General features: G+C 34.1%; 1 protein-coding gene across 16 annotated transcripts in view; it reads left to right on the top strand.

Annotated features, from left to right (window-relative positions):
- The window catches only part of ROBO2 (roundabout guidance receptor 2), an 873,290-nt gene that overhangs the window by 375,982 nt on the left and 478,941 nt on the right, over positions 1 to 18,367 (top strand). Inside the window, exon 2 of one of the 16 annotated variants that reach the window (XM_048933873.1) lies at positions 16,039 to 16,138. The exons of the other annotated variants lie outside the window; for them this stretch is intronic. Within the exon in view, the coding sequence (XP_048789830.1) occupies positions 16,120 to 16,138 (19 nt within the window). The 5' untranslated portion in view covers positions 16,039 to 16,119. The remainder of the gene's footprint in view (positions 1 to 16,038; positions 16,139 to 18,367) is intronic. 16 annotated transcript variants of the gene reach the window in all.

Genomic DNA, 18,367 nt, shown 5'->3' with positions numbered 1-18,367 from the left:
CCAGGGCCCCCTCCAGCATGAACACCTCCAAGGATGTGATATCCACAGCTTCTCTGAGCAGCCTTTGCCAGTGACTCACCACTCTCATACTGAAGAATTTCTTTGTAATGTCTAATCTCAAGCTATCCTCTCTAATTTAAAGCTGTAATCCCTTGTCCTATTACTTCATTTTCTGATAAAGAGTCCCTCTCCAGCTTTCTGTAGGCCCCTTTCAGTGTTTGAAGACTGCTATAAAGTCTCCTCAGAGCTTTCTCTTCTCCAGGCTTAACCAGCACCCTCAGTCTTTCTTCATAAGAGAGGTGCCCCAGCCATTTGATCATTCTTGTTGCCTTCTCTGAACCTGCTCCAACAGGTCCATGTCCTTCTGCTGGGGCTCCAGAGCTGAATGCAATACTGTAAGGTAGGGACTCTGTTGGCCACACTTCTTTCCATGTTGCTCAGGATATGATTGGCCTTTTGAGTATTGCAAATACACATGTTGGGTTTTCCATTCACCAGCATCTCCAAGTCTTTTTCCTCAAGGCTGTTCTCAGTCTGCTCTCTGACCAGCCTATATTCATGTTTGGAATTGCCTCAGCCCAGGAGCAGGATCTTGCACTTGAACTTGTTGAACTTTGTAAGGTTCAAATAGGCTGACCTCCTAAGCCTGTCAAGTTCCTATGAATGGCATCCCTTCCACCTGACCACACTACATAGATTGGTGTTGTTCAAAAGCAGCTGAGTGTGCACTTAGTCATACTGTCTATGTCACCAAAAAGACACAATTCATCTTGATGAAGTTGGAAAGGTATTAGACATTAGGAATAAATTCTTCACTGTGAGTGTGGTGAGGCACTGGCACAGGTTGCTCAGAGAAACTCCTCATCCCTGAAGGTGTTCAAGTCCAGGTTGGATGGAGACCTGGGCAGCCTGATCTGGTGGGAATTGAGTATATGAGTACTTCCATGTTTCTGGATTTTCTCCCCAGGTACATCTACTGGAAAAAAAAAAAAAAAAAAAAAAAAAAAAAAAAACAACAAAGAAAAAAAACACTTAAATCTAATTGTTCAGCTGAGAAAAAAGTTTCCCATACAGGTTCAGTTGCACAAGTGTGTGTCCTACTCCCTTTAGGAAAAGTCCTAATCCATAGAAGCATATTTTAAATATGAAAAATTTCCAAAATATACTTAATAATTCTACTTCCATCTCAATGACATAATTTAATTATTTATTTCAGGGAGAAAAAACTCCCTAAAATATTCTCTACCAGTATTAGGAATGTGTCTTCTGTTTCTTAACCATTATTCTCTGTCTTTCTGTTGAAGAAAAAGAATAGAATTTCACCACTGAAACAGATTACAGAGAATCTTCCAGGCATGTATGCACATTTAAAATTAACTTAATGTGTTCAGTAAGCTTTTAATTTTATTGTCAGCTCCTTGAATTTTATTTCAAAGTTTGTATTGTAAAGTGTCAAAAATTGAGAATATCAAAACCATTATTTGCACAGTTCCTCCCCTATACCTTTCCAAAATTCACTCAAAATTCAAGAAAGTTTTATGAACCTGAACTGTGTTTCTGACAGATGAGAAAACAAACTAAATGCATGTTCTTTGGCTTTGCTAGAGTTTTGGGTTGTTCTTTTTTTTTTGTTTAACCTACAGAGAAAAGCAGATAAACTGGAGCTCTGTGTGATATGTGTTTTTATATATACAACAAAAGTTTGTGATTTGTATTGGTACAAATTAGAAATTACTGCGAGTTTTATTATGAAGTTCATTATATGTTGAGAGCATGATTCTACATTCACTTAAAATTTAGGTAAAATTCAGTAAGAGCTAGAGTGTGTAAACAGTACAAATGCTAACTATCATGTGAATTGGGTCTTAAAAGAGAAATAATGAGATAATAGAGTTACTTGCTTCACTCTGTATTTCACAGTTTGGTTCTGCTGCACTGCTACTCACTTGAAACATACATTTTCCACAGTTATGGAATGAAAACAGAGTCTGCTAAATTGGCTTTTTCACTTTTACCTCTTAAACTTATTAATAATTTTGCTTTGGTGGCCTTCAGCAACAGTTAATGTGTACTATATTTAATGTTACCTGATATGCTGCCACAAAGAATAGAAACTCTGTAAACTAGAAAGTAATATCTTATTTTTGTAAATGTAATCCTTTTCTCAGAATATGAGTGCTATAGAATCATTTTTTTCTTCAGAAAATGATATCTAGAGTGAGGTAGCGTATCTCTATTTTGGTAGAATTATGTTCTAATAGAATACTGCAGAATTTGATCAATTCAATTTTTTTTTTTTTTAATTCTGTATTCAGCAAAGCAGTATGTATCTTTTTTATCTCTTTTGAATTATATGATTTGAAGGGATTAGATACAATTTCCTTAGGAACTGTTGATGCAACTTTGGTGAAGTTTTAAAATCTGCTCCATTTTTAAAAATCTGATTGCATTTAGAAAGCAAAAAATATTTTAAGATGAATTAATAAATTAAAGATATAACCATTTTAATTTGAATATGGGTATTAAAGTCTGAAAAAACATCTACTGTTTCAATGAAGTAGTCAGTGAAAAAAGAACTTTGTATACAATTGAACCTATAAATATAAGTAAATCAATAAAATATTTTAGACCTCCATTTCTTAGGCTATGTAGGTCATTGAAATGTTATCTCCTCAAGGGAATTTAATGAAATTAAAAACTATATTACTTTTTTGTTATTTTTATTTGGGCATTCTATGCCTGTCTGCAATTGCTCTGCTTTCAGATCTAGTGTGGATATTTCTACTAATGCCCATTCTGATAGAAGTAACACAGCCGTTTTTGTCCTAGTTTTTTGTGACTAAAATTGAACTGAAGACTAATATGCTTAAAAAATGTTTTTATGCATTCCAAGATAAGACTAAGTAACTAAAAAGAATAATATCTATGGTACGAAAGATACATTTTTAAAAAAGAAACAATCTCTCGTATGCAATTTAACAATATTTTACTGAGTTCTAATTAATGAAAAAATAGAAAAGATCAGGTTCTGAAACGTTCAGAGGAGATGTGCTAGTATATACTGAATGTTAGTACAAAGGTATAAATAATACAATTGTTGAGATAGAGATTGAAAGAATTATTTTTTTTCACTGAGATGTTCTTGTATCGGTATGCTAAACAACAAAAAATACAAATGGAATAAACTAGATTTTTATTTAACCTTGATTATTTTTGGAATTGATTTTCTTTGCTTATTTTATCAACCCTCTGTGGTTGTATGCCAATTGAAAATATTGTCATATATTTTAATTTGTGTTCTTAAGAAGTTTATGAGAATTTTATAGGGAGTTACGTTTTTATATTACAAAGTATCTTTGCTATTTTGATATACTGGTGCTCTTGATTAAATAAATATTTATATAAATCTTAAAGAAATAAGAGGTCCCTTGTTGAAGTATTTATTTTTTTTCAACCTTTAGTATTGCTTTGAAAATATGGAACAGCTTATTTTTTTGTATAATGTGCTTATATTGTCTTTGCAAAATTGTTTGGATTAAATCCTTTCAAGGCAGGATATTCAATCTAAGGGAATTATATCTTCATATTCAGTAAAAAAATAAAAAAATATATAAGGTAGATTTTCCCTTCATAGGCAATTTGTCAAAGGATGATGACTTAACTGGAATCCTATTGTTTTTCAAAGGTGATTTTTTCCAGAAGAAAGTTAAGGTCTTAAAATCTGCAACCCTACCTAACTCAACACCAAACATTACTGAAGTAAATAAAGCCAAATAGTTTCAAGCTAGTTGATACCATGCTGCACTTAACTAGATTACTCCTTTTTAAAATATTCAGGTTTGCTTATACATTGCTGTTAAAGTTCAAAGCACAGTATTTGGTTCATTTAATTGCAGGCACTCCATTAGCCTTTCTCAATATCAGCTTCTTATCCCATACACCTGCCTGATCCATCTGTCAAAAGTTTTCTCAAATGTAAGCACTTGCAGGAAACAGCCATGATTTTATAGTGCACAGCAAAATGGGGCTCCAAAGTGAATACCCGCTGAACTGTTGTTGGCTAAAGTTGTAATAATAGAAGAGTAATGGGGCAACCTCTGTAATCATGAAGGCTACAATCAAAGAGGTATGGCTACATAAATGTAAATACATGATGGGCAATAAGATATGCAAATCTCCACCAAGTCAATAATGAAAGGGCAGCAAGGGCAGTGGTGAATATGATTGTCCAAATAGCCACTGCCCTGTTTGTAAGATGTATATTCTACCTTGCAATTTGTATGTAAGAGAATAATCGCTGTGAAAATGAGTCACAAGATTCTACTAATAAAATAATAAGAAAATTAATATAACTATAGTACTAAAATTTTAGCATGTAATAGAAAACTTTTTGTTTCTATTTGAGTTTTTGTTAGATTTTATACTGGTCAATCTAGTGCATACCAGTGTAAGAAAAGCTGTACTAGTTATTTAGCCACTATCCTCCTTGAAGATTTGTCAGTAAAAGTGCGTAGGAAAAGAATTTCATAAAAGACTACCTATTGAGCATTTTCTTTGTATATTCACTTATTTTCAGACAATGTGTAGTTTAGGCATTTCTAGAGCCAGAGGCTGAATTGCATATCCTTGGGCTTAATGGCCTTTAATGGATCTTTTCTTCCTAATCATTTGCCTAATTATTTTTTTAACTCATTTATCCTTTTGGCCTTCACAACATCCTGTGCCCACAATTTAATTATGTGTTATGGGAATAAGTACTTCCTTTTGACCCTGGATGCATTAAGAATACTTTATCTGCATTTCTTCACCCTGGCTTTCTCCTTTTTTTTTTTTTTTTTTTTTTTTTTTTCCCCTTGTACCTATGCAGCAGGAGATGACAGCTAGGAAACTTTGGTCTTCAGATTTTTAACTTGGTATGCTTTGTGAACTGGTCCTTTTTAAATTGGCATAAGCGAGCATATGGACTATAAACTGTATATAAATGTTGGCTATATCCAGAAGCATCGAATAAAAAGGTTTCTAGGTTAGCTCCGCAGTATTTTGATTTTTTTTGTTTAGAAGAACTTTTTTCTTTCTCAAGTTCTGGGGATGGCTGTTTCTCAATAAACTTTTGTGGTAGAATCTTTTATGAGTCTAAATCTCTAAGGGTTATGAAGAATGAAGGAAACTTAAAAAAAAAAGAGTAATTGAGAGGAAAAATACTATAAATTTGAACTAAAAAACTAAGAATCCATAAAAAGACTAGATTTGGACTGGACAGTATTTGCAGAAAAAAAGCAGTCAGTCATCATGTTTCCTGTTACATGAATACACTGCCAATGGTCATTGGCAGACTCATCTTTCTTCTATGAATGGAGTTATTCTTTCATCTGTTATTGGAGAATTTGGCCCAAAGAAATGAAGTACAATTAAAAGTCAAGATTTGATCATTATAAATAAGGAAGTCAGCTTCTTTAAAAGAAGAACTGAAAGCAGATGGGAGCTCTGAATGAGTATAACAACATTCACTATCGAGTTATTTTCACTGGACAACTAAATGTGAATTTATGGCCGTACCTGAGATGCTGAGGTCTGAAAATGTCAGCTTTACTACCTTTGATATAGACTGACACAGAAAGAAGAAATAAAGGATCACTTTGCAGAGAACATGCTTTATTTTAATCTTGTTAGACTTTTTTGTGCCAGTTTTATTTAATTACTTTTTTTTTATTTAATTACTTTTCACAATGTTCTTTTGATTATCTTTTGAGTCAGCCTCTACTGATCATCTGATAATAAATAATAATCTATATCATGGGTAATATTCTTCTTAGAAGGACTGTCACAAACTTTTGACATCTTTTTGAGCATATCACAACTTCTGGGGTCTTGCTTGGTAGTTCACCACCCTCCAAACAGGCTGCTTTGTGATTTCTTATATCCTGTAGTTCCTATATTCATCAGGTAGATTGTCTCCTCTTGTTTTGCCATAAGCATAGAAAGAAAACTTTGTGTGTAATACTGAAGCTAATAAGTGATATTCCAGCGTCTTAAGTGTAAAGTGTGCAATCTTCTCATAGGCTGCTTAATACATTTTCCTATAAATCCTTCCGTAGTCTCTATCAAAACTTGAAGGTTCAACTGTTTGAAAGCTTAATCGTTTTATATTATAGCAACTGAAAACGTGCTTTAATAGGAAAAATAATATAGCTTGATTGGCTGACATAGATGTGAGTTTATCATGATGCTGTTTTTTCAGTGAGCTAGTTCTGCTTGTAAAATATGTCATCTTTTTTAACTAAAGAAATACCCCAAAAAGCTAGCAGAATGCCTCTTGTGGTAAATGATGACAAACTTTGCAATGTGAATATTCAGCATGTTTTGAAAGGGCAGCTGAATCAACTGGTGAGTCTAATGATTTTGTGCAAGAAAATATAAAAAAGAATCTGCCAGTATGAAAATATATTTAATACCTAATTTGATGTCACTGAAAATACTGCAAAAATAATTTTCTGCTTCCTCTAACCAGAAGGTCCTTAGGATCTTGCCACATTGGAAGAAAAAGTGTAGATGTAAGTATCTTCCTGCTTGCATAATTGCAGAGTTCAGTAGCTCAGCCTTCCATTTCTTAGCATTTTCACATTATTTTAGAGTAGAACATTGACATAGATAAGGAATTCTGAATTAAAATCAAAGCAGCCTCAAAAAAAATAGATGACTGAAATGTTTATATGCCTCACAGTGCATCCTGTCATCATAGCCAAACTTCAACAAACAGATGATTTCTGCTTGAGAAAGCTGCATTGTGAAATCTGGAAGGGACTCTATGCTACGAGCTGCTTAGACTTCTTAAATTGCATTGTTTAGTGTAAAACTTGAGGGTACTTTTCCTTTTCTTGAAAATAAGTAACAGCTTGCTGTTTCAAACTGATGGATGGTTCTTACATGATAATATTGAAAACAAACATATTTTCCATGTAGAATTCATGCTGTGTTGGACTTTTTAGGCTCCTACTGGAGAAAAAAAGGCTGAGAAATATTTTCTTACTTAGTCTGTAACATTTTAACTTGTGACTGAATTTTAAATGCCAATTAAATACAAAAAAACTCTCATAAATAAGTTTTGATAGAAGCATACAATAGCTTGAATTGGAAAGGACCTTAAAGATCATCCACTCCCAATCCCCTGCCATGGACAGGGTTGCCATCCACCAGCTCAGGCTGCCCAGGGCCCCATCCAACCTGACCTTGAATGTCTGCAGGTATGGGGAAACCATATCTTCTCTTGTTCAGCTAAGAAATAATTATTCTATATTAGTCCTTAATGGTTTAAAGATTCTGTCAAATATTTAAAGCTGCTTTCTTCCTTTTATGTGCAACCATAATACTATGCTGAGTAACTTCTGTACTCTTGTTTTAAAGGAGGCTAGGCTTTCACCAAAGGAGTCATTTGTCTGGAGGTTTTTAGATAATGGAAATACTAATCTGTATTTGTACAAGTAGCTGTCGTTGTCACCAGGATATATGGTGAAATAATGCTTTTGCTGAGTATCAGAAAGATAGGGCTCTTTCATAAGGGGCTTTCAGGTTTCCATGAGCAGTGCCAGCATTCTAATTTGATTAGTTTTGGGGAAGGCAAATCTTCAATACCACCACTAGCCTTCAGTGTTTGACTTCTAGCTTTCTCTTTAGTAAACCTAAGAGAAATAACACCCTTGTGTACACGCTTACATATAAACACACACACATACATGTGCACTTATATCTGTGTGCATGTATATATACATTCATATATAAATATGTATATTTATGCTTATACACAGTGGGCAACTACCACTTTGTAAACTAAGTGGAAAATGAGTCTTTCTCTTATCATCTAGAATGGACTTAATTTCTAGCCTCATCTTGTTCTTTCTCACACTGTCAGTTCTCTCTTCTAGTCTTGATGTCAAAGTTCAGTGCTACCATCACAAATCTTATTCTTTTCTCTGCTAGTAGCTTAATATGTTTTAATCTGTGTAGAACTGACATAGCACATATGGTAGATCAGTAAGCATATAAGCATTAACTGGGATTTCTACAGAAAAGTTAGCCATGCTACCACTAAGGGAATCATTAAAACTTAAATAAGCAATGAATACATCATTAAGTACAATAATAGAAAAAATAGTTCTCCCCAAAACTACTAAATCTTAAGTCAAATGCTGTTGCCAGAGCTTTATTTAAGCTTTTTTAGTATTTTCAGATATTTCACTTCTGCTTAATGTTTGATGTTTTAAAATAAACATTCTGATTTGGTCTGACAAACATTGCTCAATGGATACTTAAAAGCATTCCATACATATCTAGAATAGCAATACTTAACTGAAAGTAAGAAAGAACTGAAAATTTCTGAAGAAATGTATACTCCATCAAATGGAAGCATATGAAGTAAATGTTTAATAATTTGCATATTTGTGTTAAATATTTTAAAACCTGCATCTTTACATCAGAGGTAGCATTGTAATTTCAGTTAATATGAGCATAGACATGAGACATGTCCATACTGTTCCAGACCATGGTGCCCCATTCCCATAATGTATCCTGATCTCTTTGACATGGAAATGAGAATCCACAGATTAGATCTTGGTAGGTGCTTGCTACTTGAATGGTACAAAGCTGAGTTGCAATATGCATCTTCATACCCAATAGCACTGCTACTTTCTGAGCTACATAGCAGCTTTCAGAATCCCAGGTTCAAACATGATGTGTGCAGCTTGGCACAACATGCCTTTTGAGTTGTCGTCAGGTGTCTGAAACACAGCAATCCCGTCAGCTCCTCAATCTCCAGAAGGGCAGTTATATAACCCAAGTGAGTTCTGGACATACTTGCCTATAATTGGTGTTCTTTGAACAGATTATACTACAGTAACTACACTAAAATAGCTAATGAAAACTGTGAACATCATTCAATAGGAAAAATTAGATTCCAGGTCTACATTCAATCCTATCTCACTCATTATGTGTTTAAACAACAACAAGAACAAAAATTTGAATCCATCCCATGATCTTCTGTTTGTATTATAATCATATGCTTGTTTTATTTTTGAAGTAATGTCTCATTATATTTTTGCAAAACTTCTGCCCCATTTCTTGTTAGAACATCACTGTCATGTGATGGAACAACTAGAATTTTGAGCACAGGAAAGGGTCAAATATCATAACTAGTTGTACTTCTGTGAATGACAACAGAATACAAGTTCAGCAATTTAAGCTTGCAGTGCAAGCACATTAAAATGTTGACTACACATTTGAACCTCATCCCATTGTTGCACTTCGTATGGGAACTGCTGAGTCACGGCCTGAACCTCTGATTGATCACCTGAGACGAGCCATGAGTCAGCCAGAGGAGCACAGGTGAAGGCAATTCACCTGTGCTGCCAGTGACCTCCTAGACCTATTTAAGAGCTGGCTACCAGTGGGGAAGGATCTCATCTGGAGATCCCCTCTTCTGGTGCTTTTTGTAGGTGAGTCTAGCAATACGGGTAAGCCTTCCATTTATTCTTCTTATTATCTTAGTCTACTTTGCCTAAATGTCTTGTTCGTTTGTGATTATCACATCTTAATATCCATTGATTATACATCTTAATATCCATTGATTATACACACCTATGCCTTCAAAATCTAAGCATAAAACTTCCCCAAGATGGACTGTACGATCAGTACTTTCTGTGTTCTGTTTCTTCCACATTTTAAAATCTGTACAAGGAAAATATGTAAGTAGCTTGACTGCTTGGGTGTCAGAATTTTTGTTTCAGAGTGGATAATCTGATTGTTTTTCTTTTTATTTAGCTGTCCGTCTTTCTTCTATGAGTGTACTTCTTAATACTCCTCTCGTGTTCTCAGTCAGTTCAGTCTTTAGCTAATTTTCTGTAGTTCTCCAGTTCTCCGTTTACTGTCCTTATTGCTAGCTAGGTCTCATAATCTACAACCAGAAAAATTAATGTTTCAGAGGTGCTTAGAAGAATAATTCTACATTAAAATTTTTTGTCCTTTCTTATGGTGACGACCTCACATGTTTTTCCCTAGTCTCTATGTCTGTTTAAGTGATTCAAGATACTCTTGAAAAGTCACGTTTTAAATTCTAACTTTGCCTCTTTTCAGTTTATGGCAGCTAAGGAGACTCAGCTTTTCCATTTCTGCTTTTACCGCTATGTTGATCTGAATAACTAAGGACTCCTAGAAAAACATCCTATATATTATTATTTCTACCTTTTGGACTTAGGTAGGATTGGGTAATACACTCTTTATGTTATAGGAACAAGTTTGGTTTCAGCAGTCTTGGAATTTTACTGTGCTTTAGGTTATCAGTAGGCACACTAGAGTAAATGGAAAAAAAAAAAAAAAATGTTATTTTTATTGGTGGTATATGATGCTGAGAGAAATCATGGCACTCGCTGCACTGCCTGAGTTTCTTGAACTGACGTTAATCTTAAGAACTGAGAGAAATTCACATTAAAAAAACATGCAGCTTCTGATGCACTACAAAGAACTGAAAGCTGATGATAACATTTTACTAGATGCAAATATGACCCAGAAAACCTACAGCCACAACCAGCTCTTTCCTCTTCTTTTGCAACGTATCACAATGGTTTTGCTGTGTGGGATGGTTAAATGTCCAGTTGTCATTTCAGCTCACTTAAATTCACTTGATCAAACTAGGTGAACTAAATGCAAACTGGCAGTCACTCTTCCTTCTAGGAAGCAAGTCGATACTTGGTCCATGTGTGGCAGATGTGTAGCTAATGCAATAAATATGGTTCTTAAATTTTCTTTATGTAAAAATGAAAACTCTAACAATTTTTTTATCTATGTCTTTGCAATTCACAAAGAGACAGTTTTATCCTGCATTTCACAGTTGAAAATCAGTCAATTTCTGTAAGTGATTCTGAAGACTTTTTTATACTTGTTTATCCGTGTAAAAGATTAAAGCTTTATGAATAAATGTAAAAATTCTGAAACTCAGAGAAGCACAGCTTTGTAACTTCATAAATCCACTTGTGGTAGCTTCTTGAACTAATATATTTATAATCTATATATTGAAAATATTCTGCAATTATTATGTTTTATAAATACAATTAAGCATATTAAACATCAAGCTTTTGTGACTTCATTCAAATTGAGTCCACTAGGATTCCTCTCAATTTATAAAGCCACTCTTCTCTTTTCCTATGGTGATTGGTATGGTGTCAGCTTATTTAATTTCTCCAGGGCTTCATATCATCCTTCCCCAAGACATGCAAGCAACAAAGAAAAGACAATAGAGATTGAGGAAAAACAGAATACAAGATGAGTGCTCAAAAATACCTTAGTATCTCCATCCGCATTTTTCGTAGCAGAATGAAATACCTTGTTCCACATAAACTGACTTGCTCAGCACTTGTGTAAATTAACCTTGTGATCCTTCTTTTGAGTTTATCCATACATTGATTATATCTCAGCTTAATTAGGGTCAGGGTTTATGCATAAAATAATGCAATATAATATTAAGTACATACAAATACTTGTGTGAATAGATCTGTATTTGCATTTCTGAAAATTTCTGATAGTATGAAAAATACTGGAAATGAATGAAACAATGTGTATGAGCAAAGTTTCTACAGTCACTTAAAAAGTGCCAGCTTTCTTAGGCAGGGACTGAATATTCCCTGAGACCAATACCAGCTTAGACTAAAAGCTATCTAACCTTCTTACATTTTTCTGTTGTTTATTGCTCAGTAGAGTCACACCTTTCTTGGCAGAGAGTGAATGGAGGAAAGTTTATCTGTGCTAAAATAATGATTGGTTGAGGAAAAATCTGAAGCATTGGTGAAAAGTTGCTTCATAAAGTCTAAAAGCATGCAGAAACCTACCAGTGTGGGGAAAGCATATTCACAATTACCAGACAGGGTATTTATGGCAAAAGAATTCGTTTTTCAGTCCCTTTTTTTCCTTTTTAATTAAAAAATATAATTTTGTAGTAGGTGTGATGTGACAATATCTATCTCAGAAGCCAGTCTGCTGTAACATTTACAGCAGTACTGCTCTCAAGTTGTTTCCCACATTACTATTTTCTTACCAGGTTGAATTGATATCTTCACATAAAAACACTGGAGATGCGAAGTTTAGCCAAGCACTGGTAACTCCAGTGTACTCTTTTCCCAATGCTTTTTTATGGGGTTAATGCACTACTCTGTGTTCTTCACCGTCTCAGCAAACTCATATTCATAGAGAGATACTTTCCTTCTCTTTTAAGTATCTTATGCATTATCACTCTCAAAAACTTGCCCCGACTAACTCAACAGATGTGAAATAAAACTGCTTTACAATTTTCTCTGAATATCATCACTGGAAACCAAGATGAAATAAAAATACTTGTCAACATGGAGTACTGTTTGCATTTTGCAACTATCAGGAACAGTCTTCATTTTTTTTATCCTCTTTTGAAAATCCAAGAGTCCTTGATTCTGTATGCGAAAGTCTGGCAATAGGCCTATAAATATCTTTTCTAAGTGTGTGCCATGAGTTTTGAGTTAAAAAATTTAAACAGAAAAGATTTGGAGCAATGTGGATAAAAATTGTCATCTCTTTTCCTCAACTTTAAAATTCTTTCCCTTTATGATATCATAATCACAAAAATTTATGCAATATTCTTCAGAGCTTTTGCCTTCACTGTAGCAGCTGCTCACAGTAACAAAACAAATATTGATGGAAGAGGTCTTTGGAAAAGCCTTTTCTCTTAGCAAAAAATGTTTCCCTGATCCCCTTTAAAGACTATGTGTTCAATATCTCATTCTGTTTACATGGGTTGCTAATCATTACGGATTTGTTTTGAACTGTCCAGTTCCTGTGGTAGGTCTCAAAGCAGTTAGCCATTGCAGGGAGGTGCTGTGCCATTCATCTGGCTGCAGTTCTTTGTTTTGGGAACAGCAGTGCTTATAGTGCTGTATCAGGAAGGATTGCCACTGAAACAATCCCTTACCTTCGTACATTTACTCACAGTTGATGCTGCCGTGCTGTGGTTTTAATTAAAGAGATAATGGGAATGAAAATCAGCTTCAAAAGTGGCCAGTGAATAAGTTAAAGGCTTACAAAGCGATGTTGTCTGTTTTAAGACAGGAAGGAAAAGGAGTTGTTCTGTAGAGGCATTATAGATAACATTTACAGGTGAAAGTTCCTCAGCTTTTCTTCTGAGACTTAATCATTGGAAAGAAAGTAGGGCTTTTTTTGTATAGTTTTCTCTTTTAAAAGTCAGTGTTTTCACTCTTGCTTTTCATTTTTACAAACACTCTAACCATACAGGCGGGCCTATTTTTTTTCCTTGTTCTATTTGAATATGTAGGCTTGTTCATAGTTGAGTGTTTTCTTTTTTCTTCTTAGATGTAACTAGAGTACAGTGCTGTTTCCCAGTTGATGGCAAAGAGCTGTTCATTTGCACTCAGGAAAAATAACGTATATGTAATCACATGAAAATATACATATTTACTGCTGTTTTATATAGAAGTGTAATACTCATTACAGGGGTATTTTTGTTTAATAGACAATGCTGCTATGTTTCAAGACTTCAGTATGTTCAAATGTAGATCCTAGAAAAAAATCATTTACTTAAATGGCTTACATGGCAGGCGAGTATATGAGAGTCAGTGGAAATCAATACAAAAAAAGACATTTATACTACCAAGCTTTTGGAAGGGGTGTATAGACAAGATTGTTAATTGGCTATCAATTGAATCATTTTCAGTGGTGTTCATAATTATTCACTTGTATGTACTCTCAGTCCATTGTGATTCCCCTCTAAGTTTCAAACTGTCCATTTTCTACGGAACACTTATGAACAAGTAACATTAATTTTCAATTTCTGGCATTTTCTATAAGCTTGATTTCTCTATTATGAAATGGTTATGTGTTTTCAGTGCATCTTAAATAGCTCTAATTTTTACAATATACGTATTGTGAGGAAAATTTAAGAAATAATTGATAGCTTCTAGTCTCCAATCCAAATATTTTAGTGCTCTTAATTTTCCAGGCTGTGCTGACTAAAGTTGTTGCCCCCTTCCAAAATCCCATGGGACTAAGTCTTGATATGCGTGTCTCTTTTCATGTCTGTTCCTCTCCAATCAGAATTAATGATAATTGAACACTGACTATGAAAATATGTCTGTCTCAGAATATTGTCACAATTTTGAGAAGTTTCATTTCACTTTCTCCATGTACAGCTCACTGTCTAGATTCAGTGATGTACTCCTTAGACAGATGACTAAATTACTGTGGAACATTACATACTTTGGTTGTTCTACAGGGGTTATGCTTGCTTTGAACACAGTTTAATTTAAGCAGCAGAACACTGTAGGGCTGCCTAAAATATATCTGCCAATTCTACACATGTCAATTCAACCTCCATTACCCTGACAACTTTGTGCATGATATATGTATATATATAACTACAGTGTGGGATAGCAAGTCCTGCAGCAGGGAAAAGACTTTCACTGGAAACAATTCTGTGAAAGCTTTTAGGAACGCAAGCTGGGAACAGCCCTAGATAGAAGTAAGGCTGAATACGAGATGAATTCAAAGCCAGAAAAGAATGACATCTAAACTTAGAAGAGTGCTTCAAACCTCAAATAATACAATGTGAAAACCGTGTACATTTCAGATGAGAATCCCACACCAATCTGATCTTGGTCACATCAAAGAAATTTCTCTGTGCTAGTTTCAATTACATTCAAAACATTTATGAATTGGTGAAATATAAGTTTTTAAAAACTGTACCTGAGGTCAATACAATAAACCATAACTAAAATTTAATGACAATATTAACTTAAAACTGTGTTTGCTCAGATGTTGAATATGAGAAACTAATAAAAATGCATTGGCTCCAACTGCTTTTCTGAGCTGGTAGAATCATTTAAAGCAGGCTGCACGTGAATCAGTTGGCAGCATAAACCCCTTCAGCAGTCTGCAGCATTAGAATTTGTTCTGGTTCATAACCTGGATGTACATTTAAATGGTCAATAGTACATCTTTTTTTTTCTCATGAATTTATCTTAAAAAAAAAAAAAAAAAAGGTTGTTGTACTTTGAGCATCCTATGGTCATGAATTTCATAAGGCTGTGTGTGTGTGGGGGGGGGGGGGGGAAATCCTTTTATTTACTTTTAAAACCATTGGCTTATTTCTAATTTGGCCTTTTAGTTATCATATTAAGAATAACAGTTGTCTATTCAACTGCTTCACACCATTTAGGATTTCCTTTTTTTAATTTCTTAATTTCAGATCCCTCACCAGTTATCTCTGTTAGTAAGTGACTATTCTTTGCAGATATTATTCTATATCCCCTGCCCATACTTGTCATCCTTCTATGTTTTTATTGCTTGTACCATATAATTTTTCTTCAGACAGCACAGACAGAACTGCATACAGTAATTACAGTGCAGGCAGACCAAAAATCTACAATGTATGTCTGTTTATATTCAGATTCCTTTCCAAAAAACTCCCAAAATTCTGTTTACCATCTTGATGACTGTTGGTGACAGCTAATAAAGTCCAATGTTGTGTACTGTTGTTTTTTTTTTGTTGTTGTTGTTGGTTGGTTGGTTGTTTTGGGTTGTTTTGTGTGTGTGTTGTTTGGTATGTGGTGTTTGTTTGTTTTTAACTAGAAACAATTCATAGTTATTAATAGTGAATTACAATTGCCATGTTATTTATCACTGGCTAAATTCATTTGAAATTTTGAGGCTCTTCAGTTTTTCAAACATAGTTTTAACTTCAACAGTGGCAAGGAATTTTGTATCATCTTCAAGTATTGGAATACACAATGGAATATTGTGTACGGAGTGAAACAGATAACCACAACACAGAGAAGGTGATGTGTATTAGATGTGAATGCTTTTTTCTGAAATAGTCATCCTAAATTACCACTTGTGAAGCCCATTGAGTGCTATGTTTTCTTTTCAGAATATCTGAGTAGTATAGTTCTTAAATATTACTTACTGTGGAACTATGGTTTTATAGAATTTGAATCAAGGCTTTTTTTTTTTTTTCAGCTTGAAAAATACTGCTATCTAAAACAACAAAGAATCAAGCCTGAAATAAATGATGATATATCCTACAGCTCACTCAGGATTATGTCACTCCCAGAGATTAGTATGTTTTATTATCACTCCTTCGTTAGCATATATATGTATGTGATCATACCTATTAGTGGCTATTTAGAACTGTGATGATGAATGCTGATGTATGGTGACAGTAATATTCAAACATTACTTCTTCACTGTAAGAGAAATATCAGCAAACAAATTGTTTGCTAATATCTCAGGCTTAGACTTCACCACATAAACAATGTTCAAACTGCGGTAAGCAGTGATTTTTGCTGCCCCAAACTGGACATATATTCTTTGAATAAGTTAAAGCTGTTCAATTCTTGGGAAATTTATATGAAAAGCTGGAAATGATTTTTCTAGATGTTTGGTTAGCATGAACAACAATAATTCTGTATTGTTCTAAGAGGTAAGACAAGAGGACCTGGAATGAATGAATGATTAAATTTCACGTTTGATAGACCGTAATTATTAATTTCATAATTTCTCTTTTAAAGAACAATACACTGTCTAAATAACAATCTTTCCTTTAGTGATGATCCTTTGTCTTATGAGTGGTTTTATTAACTTCTGCGAACTGGGTTTCCATATTCTGTTATGAGTTTAGGAACACTTTATATTTCCAGAAATCATGTCTTTCCCAAAAGCGTGTGGTTGTATTCTTCCGGGGCACATAGTAAGAAGCATTAACTTAACTTCTTCTGATAGTTCTGTACAGGAGCACAAGAATAGTAATATCGGCTCAGATCCAAGTTCCTTCTCTTCTAGCAGTACTCTATATAAAATACTTTTAAGAAAGATTATAATAACCTAACAGATGGCTTGTGTAGGATAATCTGACACTGATCACTTATACTTAAAAGTTCTTTTAAACCCAAAAATGTAATTTCTTTCCATGTTTTTATTACTGTTATTTATCATAACCAAATATTAATTTCCATATAGAAATCTCTGAATCCCATATTCGTGGTGTCAGCAGCAGTCAGTTCTTCAGCCTGAAGATATATCCTGACATGACTTCCAAATTTGTGATGATTCTTACAGTTCTTCTTTAGGTTCATGATTTATTCCTAAATCCTGATTTCAAGAGGTTTATACATGAATTTTAGCTACCACTGATAAATATAAGTTGCTTTTCTGTTCTCCATATTCACAGATTTACATCTTATTTCTATCACTGACATACCCCTAAGTAATGTGAAATGAAGCTTAATCAGTGTGAAGAAGAGTAGATGTTGGGAATTAGGAGATCTGAGTTCAACTTCCTGTTATCAAGTAATGAAATTTTCTGTCCTTTAACCTGCAAAATGGGTATAATGGTAACTCCTTGCTCACAGAATATTGACTATAAGAGCATTGAGGATTAAAAGAACTCAAATGATTTTAAAACCACAGGAAAATGTATCTATCAAATAACACCACAGAAGTGCAGTTTAACCCTATTCCTCTATAGTCAGTCAGGACAGTACTTCAAATCTGTTTTCTGAAAAAAATATAACCATAACAGATTTTGACATATAAAAGTTCCAAGTATGAGACAATGTTCCTTTCATTACAGACATGTATCTAGATAAACAATCTTTGAAGAGAAAGTAGGGGAAATAATTCTACCTAACAGGAGTAGCATAAGCATTAAGATGATGACAGGAAGATTAGCTAGACAGTGAAACCCAGTACTGGCCTCTTTCTCACCTTATAAGAATTTCTTCAAAAAACACTCATAGATAACAATTATAAACTGGAGCTTTTTATTTATTTATTTACCTAGTGAAGGGCCTTTGGCTTGAAAGCAGAAATGAGAAGTTTTATTCATTGTTCATATAATCCATGGCGAATGTAGCTTATTCTTCCTGAGGATTTCAAGGATGCTTGTCACTTTTTTATAAATGTCTTTCTGAGTCACACAGAATTGCTGATGCCAGAATTGCCACGGAGTATTTCTTACTGTCCATTTTTTGGCCAGCTCATACGTTATCGAGTACTTAACTGTTAAGCTTTAAAACCCATTTAAGTATCTCAAACCTGTGCATTAGTTTTCATTTCATCTTCAGGTGTTCAGAGTTTCAGGAACGCTCATGAAAGACTTGCATTATCCATAGCTGAAAAACTGTTTTTCTTGGCTTGTAAGAAGTTTTCACAATGCCAATGTCTTTATCTCTTCAACACTTTTCCTTTGGTTCTTCCATTTCTCATAGATCAGTATAAGTTACATTTGGTAGAAGCTGACATGCCTGAAGCAAGAAAATGATCTTTTGACTAGATCTCAGAAGCAGGA

The sequence above is a fragment of the Lagopus muta genome, chromosome 1, assembly GCF_023343835.1.
Source record: "Lagopus muta isolate bLagMut1 chromosome 1, bLagMut1 primary, whole genome shotgun sequence".
NCBI lineage: Eukaryota > Metazoa > Chordata > Aves > Galliformes > Phasianidae > Lagopus > Lagopus muta.
This window is presented reverse-complemented; position numbering and strand designations above follow the sequence as displayed.